Source organism: Cervus canadensis, chromosome 21 (genome assembly GCF_019320065.1).
Source record: "Cervus canadensis isolate Bull #8, Minnesota chromosome 21, ASM1932006v1, whole genome shotgun sequence".
In the NCBI taxonomy this organism is placed as follows: Eukaryota; Metazoa; Chordata; class Mammalia; order Artiodactyla; family Cervidae; genus Cervus; species Cervus canadensis.
Window position 1 is genome coordinate 17,078,950 of NC_057406.1, and position 14,203 is coordinate 17,093,152.

The 14,203-nt window shown below is 40.1% G+C and overlaps 1 protein-coding gene across 1 annotated transcript in view; it reads right to left on the reverse strand.

Moving 5' to 3' along the window:
* Positions 1-14,203, reverse strand: part of LOC122423336 (antigen WC1.1-like) — a 56,665-nt gene that overhangs the window by 18,428 nt on the left and 24,034 nt on the right. Inside the window, exons 8-10 of the mRNA XM_043440289.1 lie at positions 9,678-9,992; positions 5,519-5,827; positions 5,119-5,427 (exon numbers count right to left, since the gene is read on the reverse strand). Coding sequence (XP_043296224.1) covers positions 5,119-5,427; positions 5,519-5,827; positions 9,678-9,992 — 933 coding nt within the window. The remainder of the gene's footprint in view (positions 1-5,118; positions 5,428-5,518; positions 5,828-9,677; positions 9,993-14,203) is intronic.

Below are 14,203 nucleotides of genomic sequence, written 5' to 3' on the forward strand. Positions count from 1 at the left end.
ATGGAAGATCAGAGGATAAATATTCCTCTCTTTAGAAATGCTGGTCATATGGTAAGTGCCTAGTTAATAATGCTATATAACAAAATCTCCACCCAATCTTAGCAGCTGAAGGAATTTATTTTTTAATTTTGCTCATGATTTCCTGGGTCAGTAACTTGGGAAAGACTCAACTCAGCAGTTCTATCTTTGGGGTTTCTCATGTGGTTGCACTTAGATGTCATCTGGGGCTGACATCTCTAAAGCTTTGAGTGAACTGTGGTTATGTAAGAAATTCCCAGAAGTATTTTTGTTGTTGTTGGGAGGGAGGGATAAAGGAGCATCATGTCTGCAACCTAATCCAGAAAGATTTTACATACTCAGGGAAAAACAGGACAAGAGAGGGATAAATAAGGAGAGAAAGGGAAAGCTAGAAGAAGAGAGAGAGAGAAAAGAAAGAAAGAGGGATGAAAGCAAAATACTAATCTAACATTTGGGGAATCCAGGTAAAGTTCAGAGAGAATTCATTCCTAGAAAACCTTCACTAAAGGAAATACTAATAACATCAAACCCATAAAATGCCTAGGAGAAAACCTAGTTAAACATGTGCAAAACATCTGAGAGAAATTCAAGACCTAACTGAATGAAGGGATATATTTTGTCAGTGAATTGGGAAACTCAATGTTGTCAAAGTCAGTCATTCTCAAATTTATATACAGATTAAATCTAACCTCAATCAAATTCCCTTGTGCGTGTGTGTGTCTGAAACATGACAAACTGATTCAAACTTTATGTTGCTATTGTTCAGTCACTCAGTCGTGTCCGACTCTTTGTGACCCCAAGGACTGCGGCACACCAGGCTTCCCTGTCCATCATCAACTCCCGGAGCTTGCTCAAACTCATGTCCTTTGAGTCAGTGATGCCATCCAACCATCTCATCCTCTGTCATCCCTTTCTCCTCCTGCCTTCTGTCTTTCCTAGCATCAGGGTCTTTTCTAGTGAGTCAACTCTTTGCATCAGGTGGCCAAAGTACTGGAGCTTCAAAAATGTATACAAAATACAAAAACCAAGAATGACCAAAGCAGTAGGCAAGAAAAGCAACAACATAACTTCTTTAAATTAAAGTTGCCCAGACTTACTATGTGTGCTTAGTCAGTCAGTCGTGTCCAACTCTTTGTGACCCAATAGAGTATAGCCCGCCAGGCTCCTCTGTCCATGGGGATTCTCCAGGCAAGAATACTGGAGTGGGCATTATCAGAGAAATGCAAATCAAAACCACAATGAGATACCATTACACGCCAGTCAGGATGGCTGCCACCCAAATGTCTACAAGCAATAAATGCTGGAGAGGGTGTGGAGAAAAGGGAACCATCTTCCACTGTTGGTAGGAATGCAAACTAGTACTGCCGCTATGGAGAACAGTGTGGAGATTTCTTTAAAAACTGGAAATAGAACTGCCATATGACCCAGCAATCCCACTTGTGGGCATACACACTGAGGAAACCAGATTTGAAAGAGACACAAGCACTCCTATGTTCATTGCAGCACTGTTTATAATTGCCAGGACATGGAAGCAACCTAGATGCCCATCAGCAGAAGAATGGATAAGGAAGCTGTGGTACATATACACCATGGAATATTACTCAGCCATTAAAAAGAATTAATTTGAATCAGTTCTAATGAGATGGATGAAACCGGAGCCCATTATACAGAGTGAAGTAAGCCAGAAAGATAAACACCAATACAGTATACTAACACATATATATGGAATTTAGAAAGATGGTAATGATAACCCTATATGCAAAACAGAAAAAGAGACACAGATGTACAGAACAGACTTTTGGACTCTGTGGGAGAAGGCGAGGGTGGGATATTTCGAGAGAACAGCATCGAAACATGTATATTATCAAGGGTGAGACAGATCACCAGCCCAGGTTGGATGCATGAGACAAGTGCTCAGAGCTGGTGCACTGGGAAGACCCAGAGGGATCGGGTAGAGAGGGAGGTGGGAGGGGGGATTGGGATGGGGAACACATGTAAATCCATGGCTGATTCATGTCAATTTATGGCAAACACCACTACAATATTGTAATTAGCCTCCAACTAATAAAAATAAGTGGGGAAAAAAAAGAATACTGGAGTGGGTTGCCAGGCCCTTCTCCAGGGGATCTTCCCAACCTAGGGATCAAACCCAGGTCTCCCACCTTGCAGGCAGATTCTTTACTATCTGAGCCACCAGGGAAGGTTTAAGACTTACTAGAAAGTTACAGTAATTAAGAAAATGTGGTACAGGTGCAAGGAGAGACAAAGAATACAGTGGAACAGAATAGAGAGTCTAAAAAATGTATTCAGACATATGTGCCCTTTTGCTTATCACAAAGGTGACACTGCAGTGGGGAATAGTCTTCTCAGAAAAAGATTTTGAGTCAACTGGATACCCATATGAAAACATGACACTTGCCCCTTATCCTACAGAGATGTCAATCCTAGAAGCAATGTACAATTATATGCAAAAAAAAAAAATGCAATTACACTTCTGTGAGATACTCTCAGAGAACATTTTTGTGATTTTGGACTAGACAAAGGATATAAGGAACTCTGTGGATTAGAATAATGGACTGGTTCAAAACTGAGACAGAAGTACATCAAAGCTGTATATTGTCACTCTGCTTATTTAACTTATATGCAGAGTACCTCATGCAAAATGCTGGGCTGGATGAAGCACAAACTGGAGTCAAGATTGCTGGGAGAAATATCAATAACCTCAGATATGCAGATGACACCACCTTTATGGCAGAAAGGGAAGAGAAATTAAAGAGCCTCTTGATGGAAGTGAAAGAGGAGAGTGAAAATGTTGGCTTAAAACTCAACATTCAAAAAACTAATATCATGGCATCTGGTCCCATCGCTTCATGGCAAAAAGATGGGGAAACAGGGGCAGACTTTATTTTCTTGGGCTCCAAAATCACTGCAGATTATGACTGCAGCCATGAAATTAAAAGATGCTTGCTGCTTGGAAGAAAAGCTGTGACCAACCTAGACAATATATTAAAAAGCAGAGACATTAGTGACAAAGCCCATCTAGTCAAACCTATGATTTTTCCAGTAATCACATATGGATGTGAGAGTTGGACCAGAAGGAAAGCTGAATGCTGAAGAATTGATGCTTTTGAACTGTGGTGTTGGAGAAGACTCTTGACAGTCCCTTGGATGGCAAGGAGGTCCAACCAGTCAATCCTAAAGGAAATCAGTCCTGAATATTCATTGGAAGGACTGATGTTGAAGCTGAAGCTCCAATACTTTGGCCACATGGTGGGAAGGACTGATTCATTGGAAAAGACCCTGAAGCTGAGAAAGACTGAAGGAAGGAGGAGAAGGAGACAACAGAGAATCAGATGACTGGATGGTTTCCCCAACTCAACAGATATGAGCTTGAGCAAGCTCCAGGAGATGGTGAAGGACAGGGAAGCTTGGTGTGCTGCAGTCCATGGGGTCACAAAGAGTCGGACATGACTGAGCAACTGCACTGAACTGATTGACTGAAGGAGCACTACATGTACAGAGAAAAAGTCGATAAGTCAAACCTAAGATGCATAACTTGGCTCATTGAAGTACAGCATACCATTAAGAAAATAAAAATATAAGACAGAATTAAACACACAAAAATCATAATAAATATTTCTTCCAAAAGTCATCATCATGGTAATTTGCACCATTGTATTTGTAAGGTCAAGAACTGGAAATAAACTCAAACCTCTGCCATTAGTTGAATGGTTCAATGCATGGTCATGTGATCATTCAAAGGAATACTCTATCATAATAAAAATGAATACAATGTTGCCATAAACAACTTCATGAGTGAATCTCAAACACAGTTTGGAGTCAAAGAAATTAGACACAAAAGAAAACAGATGTATGGTTTTACATAAAGTTCAAAACCTGAGAAAATACTCTATGGAAGTACAAGTCTTAGGTAAGCAGTCCTCCCTGGAGAGGAGGAGGACACAGCTATTGGGAGGCAATAGTGATTCTATGGTGCTATGAATGTTCTCTTTGTAGATATAGGTTGGGGAACATGACCTAGGTATACACTTATTTTTTGTATTTGTTCTCTATTATTATCCTTAAATAATAATCTTTCATAAAAAATATCATTCATCTAGGCATTTCTTTCCCTGACATAGCACTTCTTAGCATTTCTTAGCACTTCTTTCCCCTGAAAAAATGAGTGAACGATGAGAATGTTATGGAGCAGGACCTTACAGAGCCTTCTCAGGACAGACCACCCTCATGTCCTCCACCTGCCTGTTTGTAGAAAAACCTAGTTAAAGAATAAATTTAATCACAGAAATGAAAAAAATTCAGAAACAAACGAAAACAGTCAAATAGGACAAAATAATAATAGTTTAGCCCTAAACAAACTCAAGGACTTTTAGTTCCTTCTCATGGGCTATAGATAACATTCTGAGCCATATCTTTTGAGCTATTTTGCAGATACTGAAATCCCAAACAGGTGGCAGCAAAAAAATTACATGATGACCAGACTAGTGGGTTGCCATTTCCTTCTCCAGGGAATCTTCCCAACCCAAGGATCAAACCCAAGACTCTTGCATTGCAAGCCGATTGTTCACCATCTGAGCCAACAGCAAAACCCATAATCTTCATCTTACACAATTCCAAGAATTGGCCTCAAAGAAATGGGAACACAACGACACTAGAACTAATGATTAATTGTAATTCAAACAATAAAGGTGACACTGATCAGACCTATTTCAAGATGATTCTCGAAGCTAGCTGTGCTATTCTGCAGATAACCTGCCCCCAACCTCCACCTGTGCACTCCAGAAATTCCCATTTAAAAACTCTCGCGCCTGATCAGCAAGGAGGAGCTGGTTCTTTTTTACATTAGTCCTCTGTCTCCCCAGAACTGCTGGTGTACTCAATAAAGCTGTCTTAATTTTACCACTCATCTCTCAGTGTTGGTTTCTTGAGTAATGAGCAGCTGAAACCTGAGTTCAGTAACAAGACTAAATTTTTCACTACGGAATATCTTTCGTTTTAAGCCTGTTTTCCCTTACTCTCTGCTTTGGGGACATTTCACCCCAGGAGCATCCTAAGTACAGTAGCCCGTCCCTGTCTTACCTGAGCAGATCACAGAGGCCGTGTTGCCATGGGAACAGCCAGGAACACCCAGGGCAGTCACAGGGCATTGCCACAGGAAGGACTCAGCCCCTGAGCAGTGAAATCGGGCTTTCCAGAGTTGATCACTTCCTTCTGCTCCATTTGGGGTGGAGATGGCGATGCCACAGCCGAGCTGACGACAGACAACATTGGCATTGGCCAGACTCCAGTGGGAGGCACAGAGAGCTCTCCATTGTCCAGAAATATTCATCTCCACCTGCCCCTCACACTGAGATTTGCCATTTTTCATAACCCGGACTTCTGTGTACACTGATAGAAAAAAAGGATTTCAGCAAAATCTGATTTCTTTTTTAGCTTGAACTGAGTGTACATAGAGGATGAGTCCTGACATGCATCTCACCTGAACAGACAACCTGAGCAGCTCCACTGTGCTGACACCTGCCCCCTGGACAGGGCACTCTGGGGCAGGACCAGAGCTCAGGCTCCTCCCCCTCACACCTGAACTCTTCAGTCCAGACCCGGTCATCAGACTCTCTGAAGGGCACATGTCCCAGGACAGACACAGCCTTGCCACACCCCAGCTCTGCACAGATGACGTGGGCAGTGGGGAGTGTGAAGTTCCCATCAGACAATGGGGTCCAGGCTTCTCCAGAATGCACTTCTACTCGCCCTGAGCAGGGTCCATCCCCTCCAGCCAGACGCACAAATCCTAAGACAAACAAAGAACAACAAACCCAGTGAGTGTTCATGAACCTGGCTTGACAATTGGAAACAACATCTCACAGGCAATGGTGGGAAAGCTTTACTTTCCAACAGTGAAATAGGGGATAAGAAGAATTTGACTGCCATTGTCAGATTGCATTTTCATGAGCAAGTTTCTGAAGAGGTATCCAGAAGGACTGCAGGGTCAGTTTGGAATGGCTGAATCCTGAGAATATATATTTTGGTTAGGAATGTTAATTCTCATCTGGGGGCCTGGAAACTACAAGACCCAAAGAAACTGCACAGTGATAGACATGCAAACGTGGGTACAGAGCTGAACTGAAAGTGAAAAAGGCCCATGGGATTCAAGAGGTTAGAGGCCTAAGAGCCAGAGAGGTTTAGAAGGTCATCCTGAGATTTCTGGGCTAGAATTCTGGCCAGTTTTCTCTGAGCCAATATTCAGGTCACTGAGGATGGTAACATCATGTGGTCTGGATCTGAGGCGTTAGGTCACAATTAGGTAACCTAATTGAGAAAGAAGTTGTTCACAGGTAAGTTTGGAAATGACGAAAGCTCAGAGAGTCATAGGAGAGGCAGGGAATGATCCTAGCCATAGTTCTTAAAACCTAAGGTTTATGAACACACCTGAGAGAAAGTGAAGTCGCAGTTGGATTATGCAAGACAACTGAGTTAGTTGATTACTTCATCCTAGACATGAGATTCTTAGCAAATGTGAAGGAGTGATGATAATTTAATATATTCTAACCCTATCTATATGCTGACTGCATATTCCTTTCCTATTTGGATTTCTGAGATAAGAAGCCAGCAAGCTATACAAAAGGAGAGTGAGAGAAAGAGAGCAGAGAGCAAGCAAGCCATATATATTTTAGAGAACTCTAAATTGCAAAAGACTCAATGGGAACGTAACATAGATTTGGAAACCAAACACTTGTTCAACGAGATTTTAGCACCTTTTATCCCCTGTGCTTCTCCCATTTACCACCTAACACTGCTACACTTTCCCAATTCCCCCAATGCAGAAAAGAAGAAACGATCTTAAGAGCTACAAATAGATGGAAAGGACACTCCAAAAGGGAAGAACTTCTGTAGGGAGTGAGGTGGGGTGAGTGGAATGTTAAACAAGGAGTGGATGGAGTATGAGAGAGAGACCAAAGAAAAGACTCATGATCATGATTTCATCCTTCATGGACCATATTTGGACAGAAAAAAAGTAATCCAATGGGAAAAAAAATCCCTGCAAATCATAAAGAACAATTATTTAAAAATATTGTAAAGTCATTAGCCTCCAACTAATAAAAATTAAAAAAAAATTAAAAATAAAATTAAAAAAATAAAAAAAATAATTTGCCTAGTTTCTGAGTGTGCTCACCATTATTTACGTACATGGTGGAATTTGTCCTGGTAAAGGACTCTGATTGAATAAGTATGTGAACTTTGAAGCCTCAGAAAGAATGATGTAAAAGAATAAAAATCTACTATAGAGAGCAAGAGAGAACAGAAAAGACACCACAGAAATTAAAGAATTGAAGGATTAGCTTGACCAGTGATATAGGAATGAATGATGAGAGTGAGGATGATCTGCATACTTTTTATTATTTATCCATTTCCATCTTCCCAGAGAGGCCCAGATTAGGACCCCTAGTTTCCTCTGGCTGGGAATTTGGTCACAGGCTACATATTCTAATTAAAGCATTTTTATTTAACTGGTTGTTTTTGTTGCTCAGTCACTCAGTCGTGTCCAACTCTTTGTGACCCTATGGCCTGCAGCACTCCAGGCTTCCCTGTCCTTCACTATCTCCCTGAGTTTACTGAAACTCATGTCCATTGAGTCAGTGATGCCTTCCAACCATCTCATCCTCTGTCGTCCCCTTCTTCTCCAGTCTTCAATCTTTCCCAGCCTCAGGGTCTTTTCCAATGAGTCATTTCTTCTTATCATGTGGCCAAAGTATTGGAGCTTCAGCTTCAGCATACATCCTTACAATGAGTTATTCAGGGTTGAGATTTCCTTTAGGATTGACTGATTTGATCTCCTTGCTGTCCAAGGGACTCTCCAGAGTCTTCTCCAGTACCACAGTTCAAAAGCATCTATTCTTCAGTGCTCAGCCTTCTTTATGATCCAGCTCTCACTTCTATACATAACTACTGGGAAAAAACATAGCTTTGACGATATGGACATTTGCCACAAAGTAATGTCTCTGCTTTTTAATATGCTGTCTAGGTTTGTCATAGCTTTTCTTCCAAGGAGCAAGCGTCTTTTAATTTCATGACTGCAGTCACAGTCTGCAGTGTTTTTGGAGCCCAAGGAAATAAAGTCTGTTGCTGTTTCCATTGTTTCCCCATCTCTTTGCCATGAAGTGATGGGACTGGATGCAGTGATGTTAGTTTTTTGAATGTGGACTTTCAAGCCAGCTTTTTCACTCTTCTCTTTCACTTTCATCAAGAGGCTCGCCTCTGTTCCTCTTTACTTTCTGCCTTTAGGGTGGTGTCACCTGCATATCTGAAGTTATTGATATCCTAATTTTAATTTTATGAGATTAAATATTTAGAAAGAACAAGAAAAAAGCATTTCTTGTAATCTGTTTTATATACTCTGACAAATGTGAAATATTCAAATATATGCTGAATAATCAATAAAGTCATATATATCAAGATAGAGAATTCTGAGATATAGTATATCTTTTTTATTTTCTACTTGATTTTAAAATTTATATGGAAGAATATGTGCATGAAAATTCCAAGAAAATTATTAAATAGAAGGCCGATGTGAGTAAATATATTAAATATAGTAAAGACATATCCTTGTCTGGTCTCTTGCTGTGTAGGACACATCCTGTGTCCTTAGGCACACATAGCATCCTCCATGCCACACCTGGCCCCTCAGTGCTGCTCAGAGAACCTCACAGTTACCTTCATCAGCTCCCATTGCCATTCTCCTTCCTCCCAGCTGCTATAAAACCTTTTCCACCTTCTTCAAAAATTATATGTGTCCACTAACTCCAAATAAGCCCCCAAACGCAATTCTCTTATATCATTGAAGTCATCAAATATAAACTATATAATCTCTTAACATAAAACACAGAAATTCAAGTTTTATTACCTCCACCTTTGACTTGTCAGTGCATGGCTAAGTGTTCCTCCAAAGTATGCATTTATACAGATATTCTAAAGGAAAAATTGGAGAGACTTTTCTAGTAACAATGGAAGAATATGTGACTCAGAGCATTTCATCAACAATTCTCTACCATCAAAGAACTATGAACATTTATGTCTAAATTTGCAAAGGAAATGTGAAATCTGGCACAAATCCATAAGAATCTGTGATCTGTTAAGTGATAACCCCTGTAGGGGTACCCTCTATATATGTAAATGATGTCCTCCTACAGTAGGAGTAGCTTTCACTCATACTAACCTAGTGCAAAATAATGTCTCACACTGTTTGTATAGAAACAACTCCACCCAGGAAATTACATCCTCATTTTTGTCCCTCCCTCTCATAGCCTTCCTGTGCAAAGGGAGTGTGTATGTGGCTGTTAGCAAATGTTTCACTCTTACAAAACATGAATTATGAAAAAAAATCATGAGGATTTATTTTAACTGGGAGAATAAATAAAGCTATTTTAGTGTCAGGTAAGACCACTGGAGAAGAAAAGAATAGCAGAGACTTGTAAGAGGAAAGCCTATGAAGCTCCTAGCTCATAGCTACAGTGCACTCAGGGAGGATGGGTAGTTGTCTCAGTCCACTCTAGCCCACCCTTCCCCTATTGTCCCTCTGATCAGACACCAGCTTTCTTGGAACTTTCCATTCTCCCAGCTGGTGGGCAATGAACTGACTATACCTGAACAGATGACTCCTGCATCCTTGCTATGATCGCAGTAGTGCTTCCCCCAGCCTTTGGAAGGGCACCTCCACACGTGGGACTCCTTTCCTGTGCACTTCACATTGTCCAGCCAAATGGGCCCTGATCCCGCCCCAAAGTAAGAAGAGACAGGGGCATCGAGGGCTTCTCCACAGCCCTGCTGTCTGCACACCACGCGGGCATCTTCCAGGTCCCAGCCACCATCACAGATGGTGCCCCAGGAGCCCTGGTCAAGGATCTCCACTCTCCCGGCGCAAGGACCGCCCCCGTCCACCAGGCGGAGCTGTCTGCTACCTGAGGAGAGAGAAATGGGACACACGGGGCGTTGACTTGGAGAATGAGAAGGTTCTTCTGTCCTGTGGGACCCTCACCTGAGCAGTAGGAGGCGCTCTCCTCTGAGGCTGCAGACCCTGCTGGTTCTGATATGGAGTCTTTGCACTGGTGCAGAAGGCAATGGCAACCCACTCCAGTACTCTTGCCTGGACAATCCCATGGACCGAGGAGCCTGGTAGGCTACAGTCCATGGGGTCGCTAAGAGTCGGACACAACTGAAGCGACTTAACAGCAGCAGCAGCTTTTCACTGGGGCAGCAGCTGGGTCTGGTTTCTTATATCAGCGGCAAGAGAATTAATAAGGTTGAAAAGTAGGAGGAAAAAACCAAACAGGAAATAGTAAGCTGAAAACACAGTAGGGAGTACTCTGAGACAGAAGGTGTTACAAGGGCATATCAGAGGTAACATTCTGGTCTGTAAAGTTCTGCAGAGCATCTGAGAAGGATCGACAGGAAATGTTGGTCTCTATTCCCGCATCACTTAAATGAGTGCAGAGTCACATGAATGAGCCGGCAGCTGGATGGATTCCTTACAAACCACACACACTTTGATGCCCTTGACCTGAGAGTTAAAGGGGTTAATTAAAGGGAGTGGCTTCATCAGAAGCTTCAGGTAGCAGTCATGAATCCTGCATCATTAGAATCCTTCTCCTTGGTACAGTCATTCAGAACTGAAAAACAAATGGATTCTGTGATGTTTTGGTTTACCCCAGAATATTTCATTTACAGTTCTAAGCTTCAGACTTCAGATCTGGATACATAGTTGCAAAAAAAATGTGATCTCTTTGAGTAGATTGAACAACTTTGCATTAGAGATGATGTCAGGTAACAGTGACACTGGCCGGATTCCACTGGGAATCAGAGAATGTTGCTTCCTCTCCCAAAAAAACACAATCCTTCCTTGGACTTTGTGTCAAGAATCTCTGTTCTTCAAATTTTGGAGTTGTGTGATCTTGAGGGGGAAATATTGTATATGTGTGCTTAGTCACTTCAGTCATGTCCAACTCTTTAAGACCCTATAAACTGTACCTCACCAGGCTTCTCTGTCCATGGAGTTCTCCAGGCAAGAATAGTGGACTGGTTGCCATGCCCTTCTCCAGGGGATCATCCTGACCCAGTGATCTAACCAGTGTCTCCTGTATCTCCTGCATTGCAAGTGGATTCTTTATAGCTGAGCCATCATCGAAGCCCTTCTAGTTGTATCACAAAGCAGAAATGGGTTATATTCCTGCTCTGAAAGCCCTTGAACAAATAATATTAAGAGAGTCACTGGTTTCTTCTTTCCTTTAATACATAAAAGTGATGTAAAGGAAGGTTAAATAATGTCTATCAGTGCCGCCCTTTAAGTAAATAATGAAGTAGAGAACTAAACCTAAAATTTTCCACTTCTGTGAAGAATGGAGGAGTTCACAGCAGGCCAATGTGTCTTGCTGGGTCTTGCTGGATACAACTTAGAAAACTGGAAAATGTTTTTTAAGCAACAGTACATGTATTCAACATTTGTTAACACAACATGGACTAAATATGCTAAAATTCTAGAGTGGAGATTATTTCAATGTTAGTCAAGGATCCATAGCTTCTTTCTCTCTGTGGGAGTTTGTCGATTCATTGCATAATTTAATGATTCAGAGTCTGGGCTTGGGCAAGCAGAGAACTACTCTTGTGACAGGAAGTCAGCATAACTTGGGAGTTACCTGGTGCTGAAGTGACAAAATTAGAGTCTTGAGAGCCTCTCTCAGACAGCAGGTTTTCTCCTCAAATATCCGCCCAGTATGTAAGCTGTGACGGGCAGGAACTATATAAAAAGACTATATAAAGAGAGAGTTGGAACTATATAAAAAGATTTGGGAAGCAGAGTCTTTTTTATTATTTGGGTACTTAGCTACAAAGGAATCTAGGCCCTGAACTGAAATCTCTGAAAGTCCCTGTCATAGGGACAGAGAAATCAAAGGTGGACTGAGTGCTACTGAAACTGCAACCCACACTAGTTACAGCTCAGTTTTAGGTTATATTTAGGTGTTTGAGTGATACACACCCCTCCCCCATACCTGCCTGGGAAAACAAATGGTAAATCCTTTCAGGTGTTAGAAAATGTATCAGGAGTATCTTACTTTTTCATATACAATTTATAGCATTCAATAAAAAATGACATGACATTTGACAAGTTAGGATAACATGACAAATGACCAAAGTCAAAAAAGATAAGAGAATGAAGAGACACCTATGATAGAAATGCTGGACTTAGCAGATAAGGATTTTAACTACAATCAATGTATTTAGGGGAAAAGAGAGAAGAAGAGAATAAACAGGTAGAAAGATGAAAAATAACAAATAATCATAAATAAATAAAAATATCTAAGGAACCATTGCCAACCTAAAGCAAAATATCTAGGTTTAAAAAGTGAATAATTAAGTGAAAAGAATTTTAGATAGAACTCAGAAGATAGTGATTTAGAGGAGTCCTAAAGATGAGAGATGAGAAAGAGAAGAAAGAGGAGGAGGAGAGGGATAAGAGATACAGAGACAGAGAGACAGAACTGCAGAAGTAATATCTGAAGATATAACAATAGAGAATTAAAAAAAAAATAAACGGAGGAGTATGAAAACCCCCACTCCTAGTAAAGCTGCTGAAAATCAAAAGGGAAAAGGAAAATCTGGAATAATCACAGATTTATTTAATACTAAAGGAGGGAAAAAAAGGAGACAAAAAGGAACATAAAGCAGGTGGATTAATTAAAAACAAATGGCAGATACCAACACATTAATATCAGTAATTGCATTTACAGTAAATGGATTAAGATAAAACAAAATTGACACAAATGTTACTTGCAAAATGCCCACCTTATATTATGAAAGCAAAGAATAGTTGAAAGCAAAATGATGGGGAAAATGTACCAACTGTAACAAAACTGGAGTAGCTATATCAATGTCCCAGAAAGCAGACTTTAAGTCAAGATACACTAATTGAATTAAAGAGGGAATTTTCAAGATTATAATGAGATGTGCCCTTAATAAAGATATTTTAGACAACAAAATTGAAGAAAGGTAACAGAGCATAACTTTGAAATATACTTGACAGAGTGAAAAGAAGAAATAGACAAAATCACAATCAAAATGGGGGATTATTACCATATCTTTTTCAATAGCATGCAGACCAAACATACAAAAAACAGAGAAGAATACATCAGATGTACAACAACATAATCAGCGCATTTAACTGAGTGACATATAGAGCAATGCACCTAACAATGCAAGAGTTTACATTATTATAAATGCACTAGGAACATTTATCAAAATGACCATAGAATAGGACAAAATCTTTCACTCTTTGAATTCATACAGAGTATTTACTCTGACCACAGTGGAATAAAATTAAGAATTAATAAGAAATATTGCTGGCCACCTCTATTTGGGGAAATTCAGCAAGATCCTTCCAAAAACCACCTGAGTCTGGGAATAAACTTAAAACTTACAAAATATTGTGAAATAATGATAATAAAGATATGATAATAATGATAATAAATACAAAATAATGATATGATAATAAATTCTTCTAATGAAACTCAAGTAGTGCCTAAGGGAAATTTATACCCTAGATTTAGAGAAGAGGAAAGACTGAAAGTGAAAAAAAGTAAGCTTCCAATTAAGAAACTAGATGAGAGAGTCTAAAGGATGTCGAATGTTGGGGTTAATTTAAAAAGGAACAAAAATTAATGGAAAAGAAGGTAAGCATAAGGTAGAAAATATAGAAGAAAACCCTTTAAATGTGGCTCATTGAAGCTTGACTAACACTGAGCAATACTTAAGAAGAGCAGAGAGAAAATGAACTTAACAATACCAAGAATGAAAAGGGACATCACTATAAATCAAACAGATTTTTGGTGACAGTTCTGTGCTGTTGTTTGTTTTTTGGCTGTGCTGTTGCTCATGGGATCAGAGTTCCCGGTCAGGGACTGAACCTGGACCCATGACAGTGAAAGCCCAGAGATTTAACCCCTGGATTACATAGTTTTATTAATACAATTTATACGTTTAATGTGGATAAGTACACATAAAGTGTCAATTTCTCCACAGCCTTAACGTGTCTTTAAAAAAAAAAAGCAAAAACAGTCATTCTGACATGTGTAAGATGATATCTCTTTGTGGTTTTAATTTACATTTCCCTGATAATTGA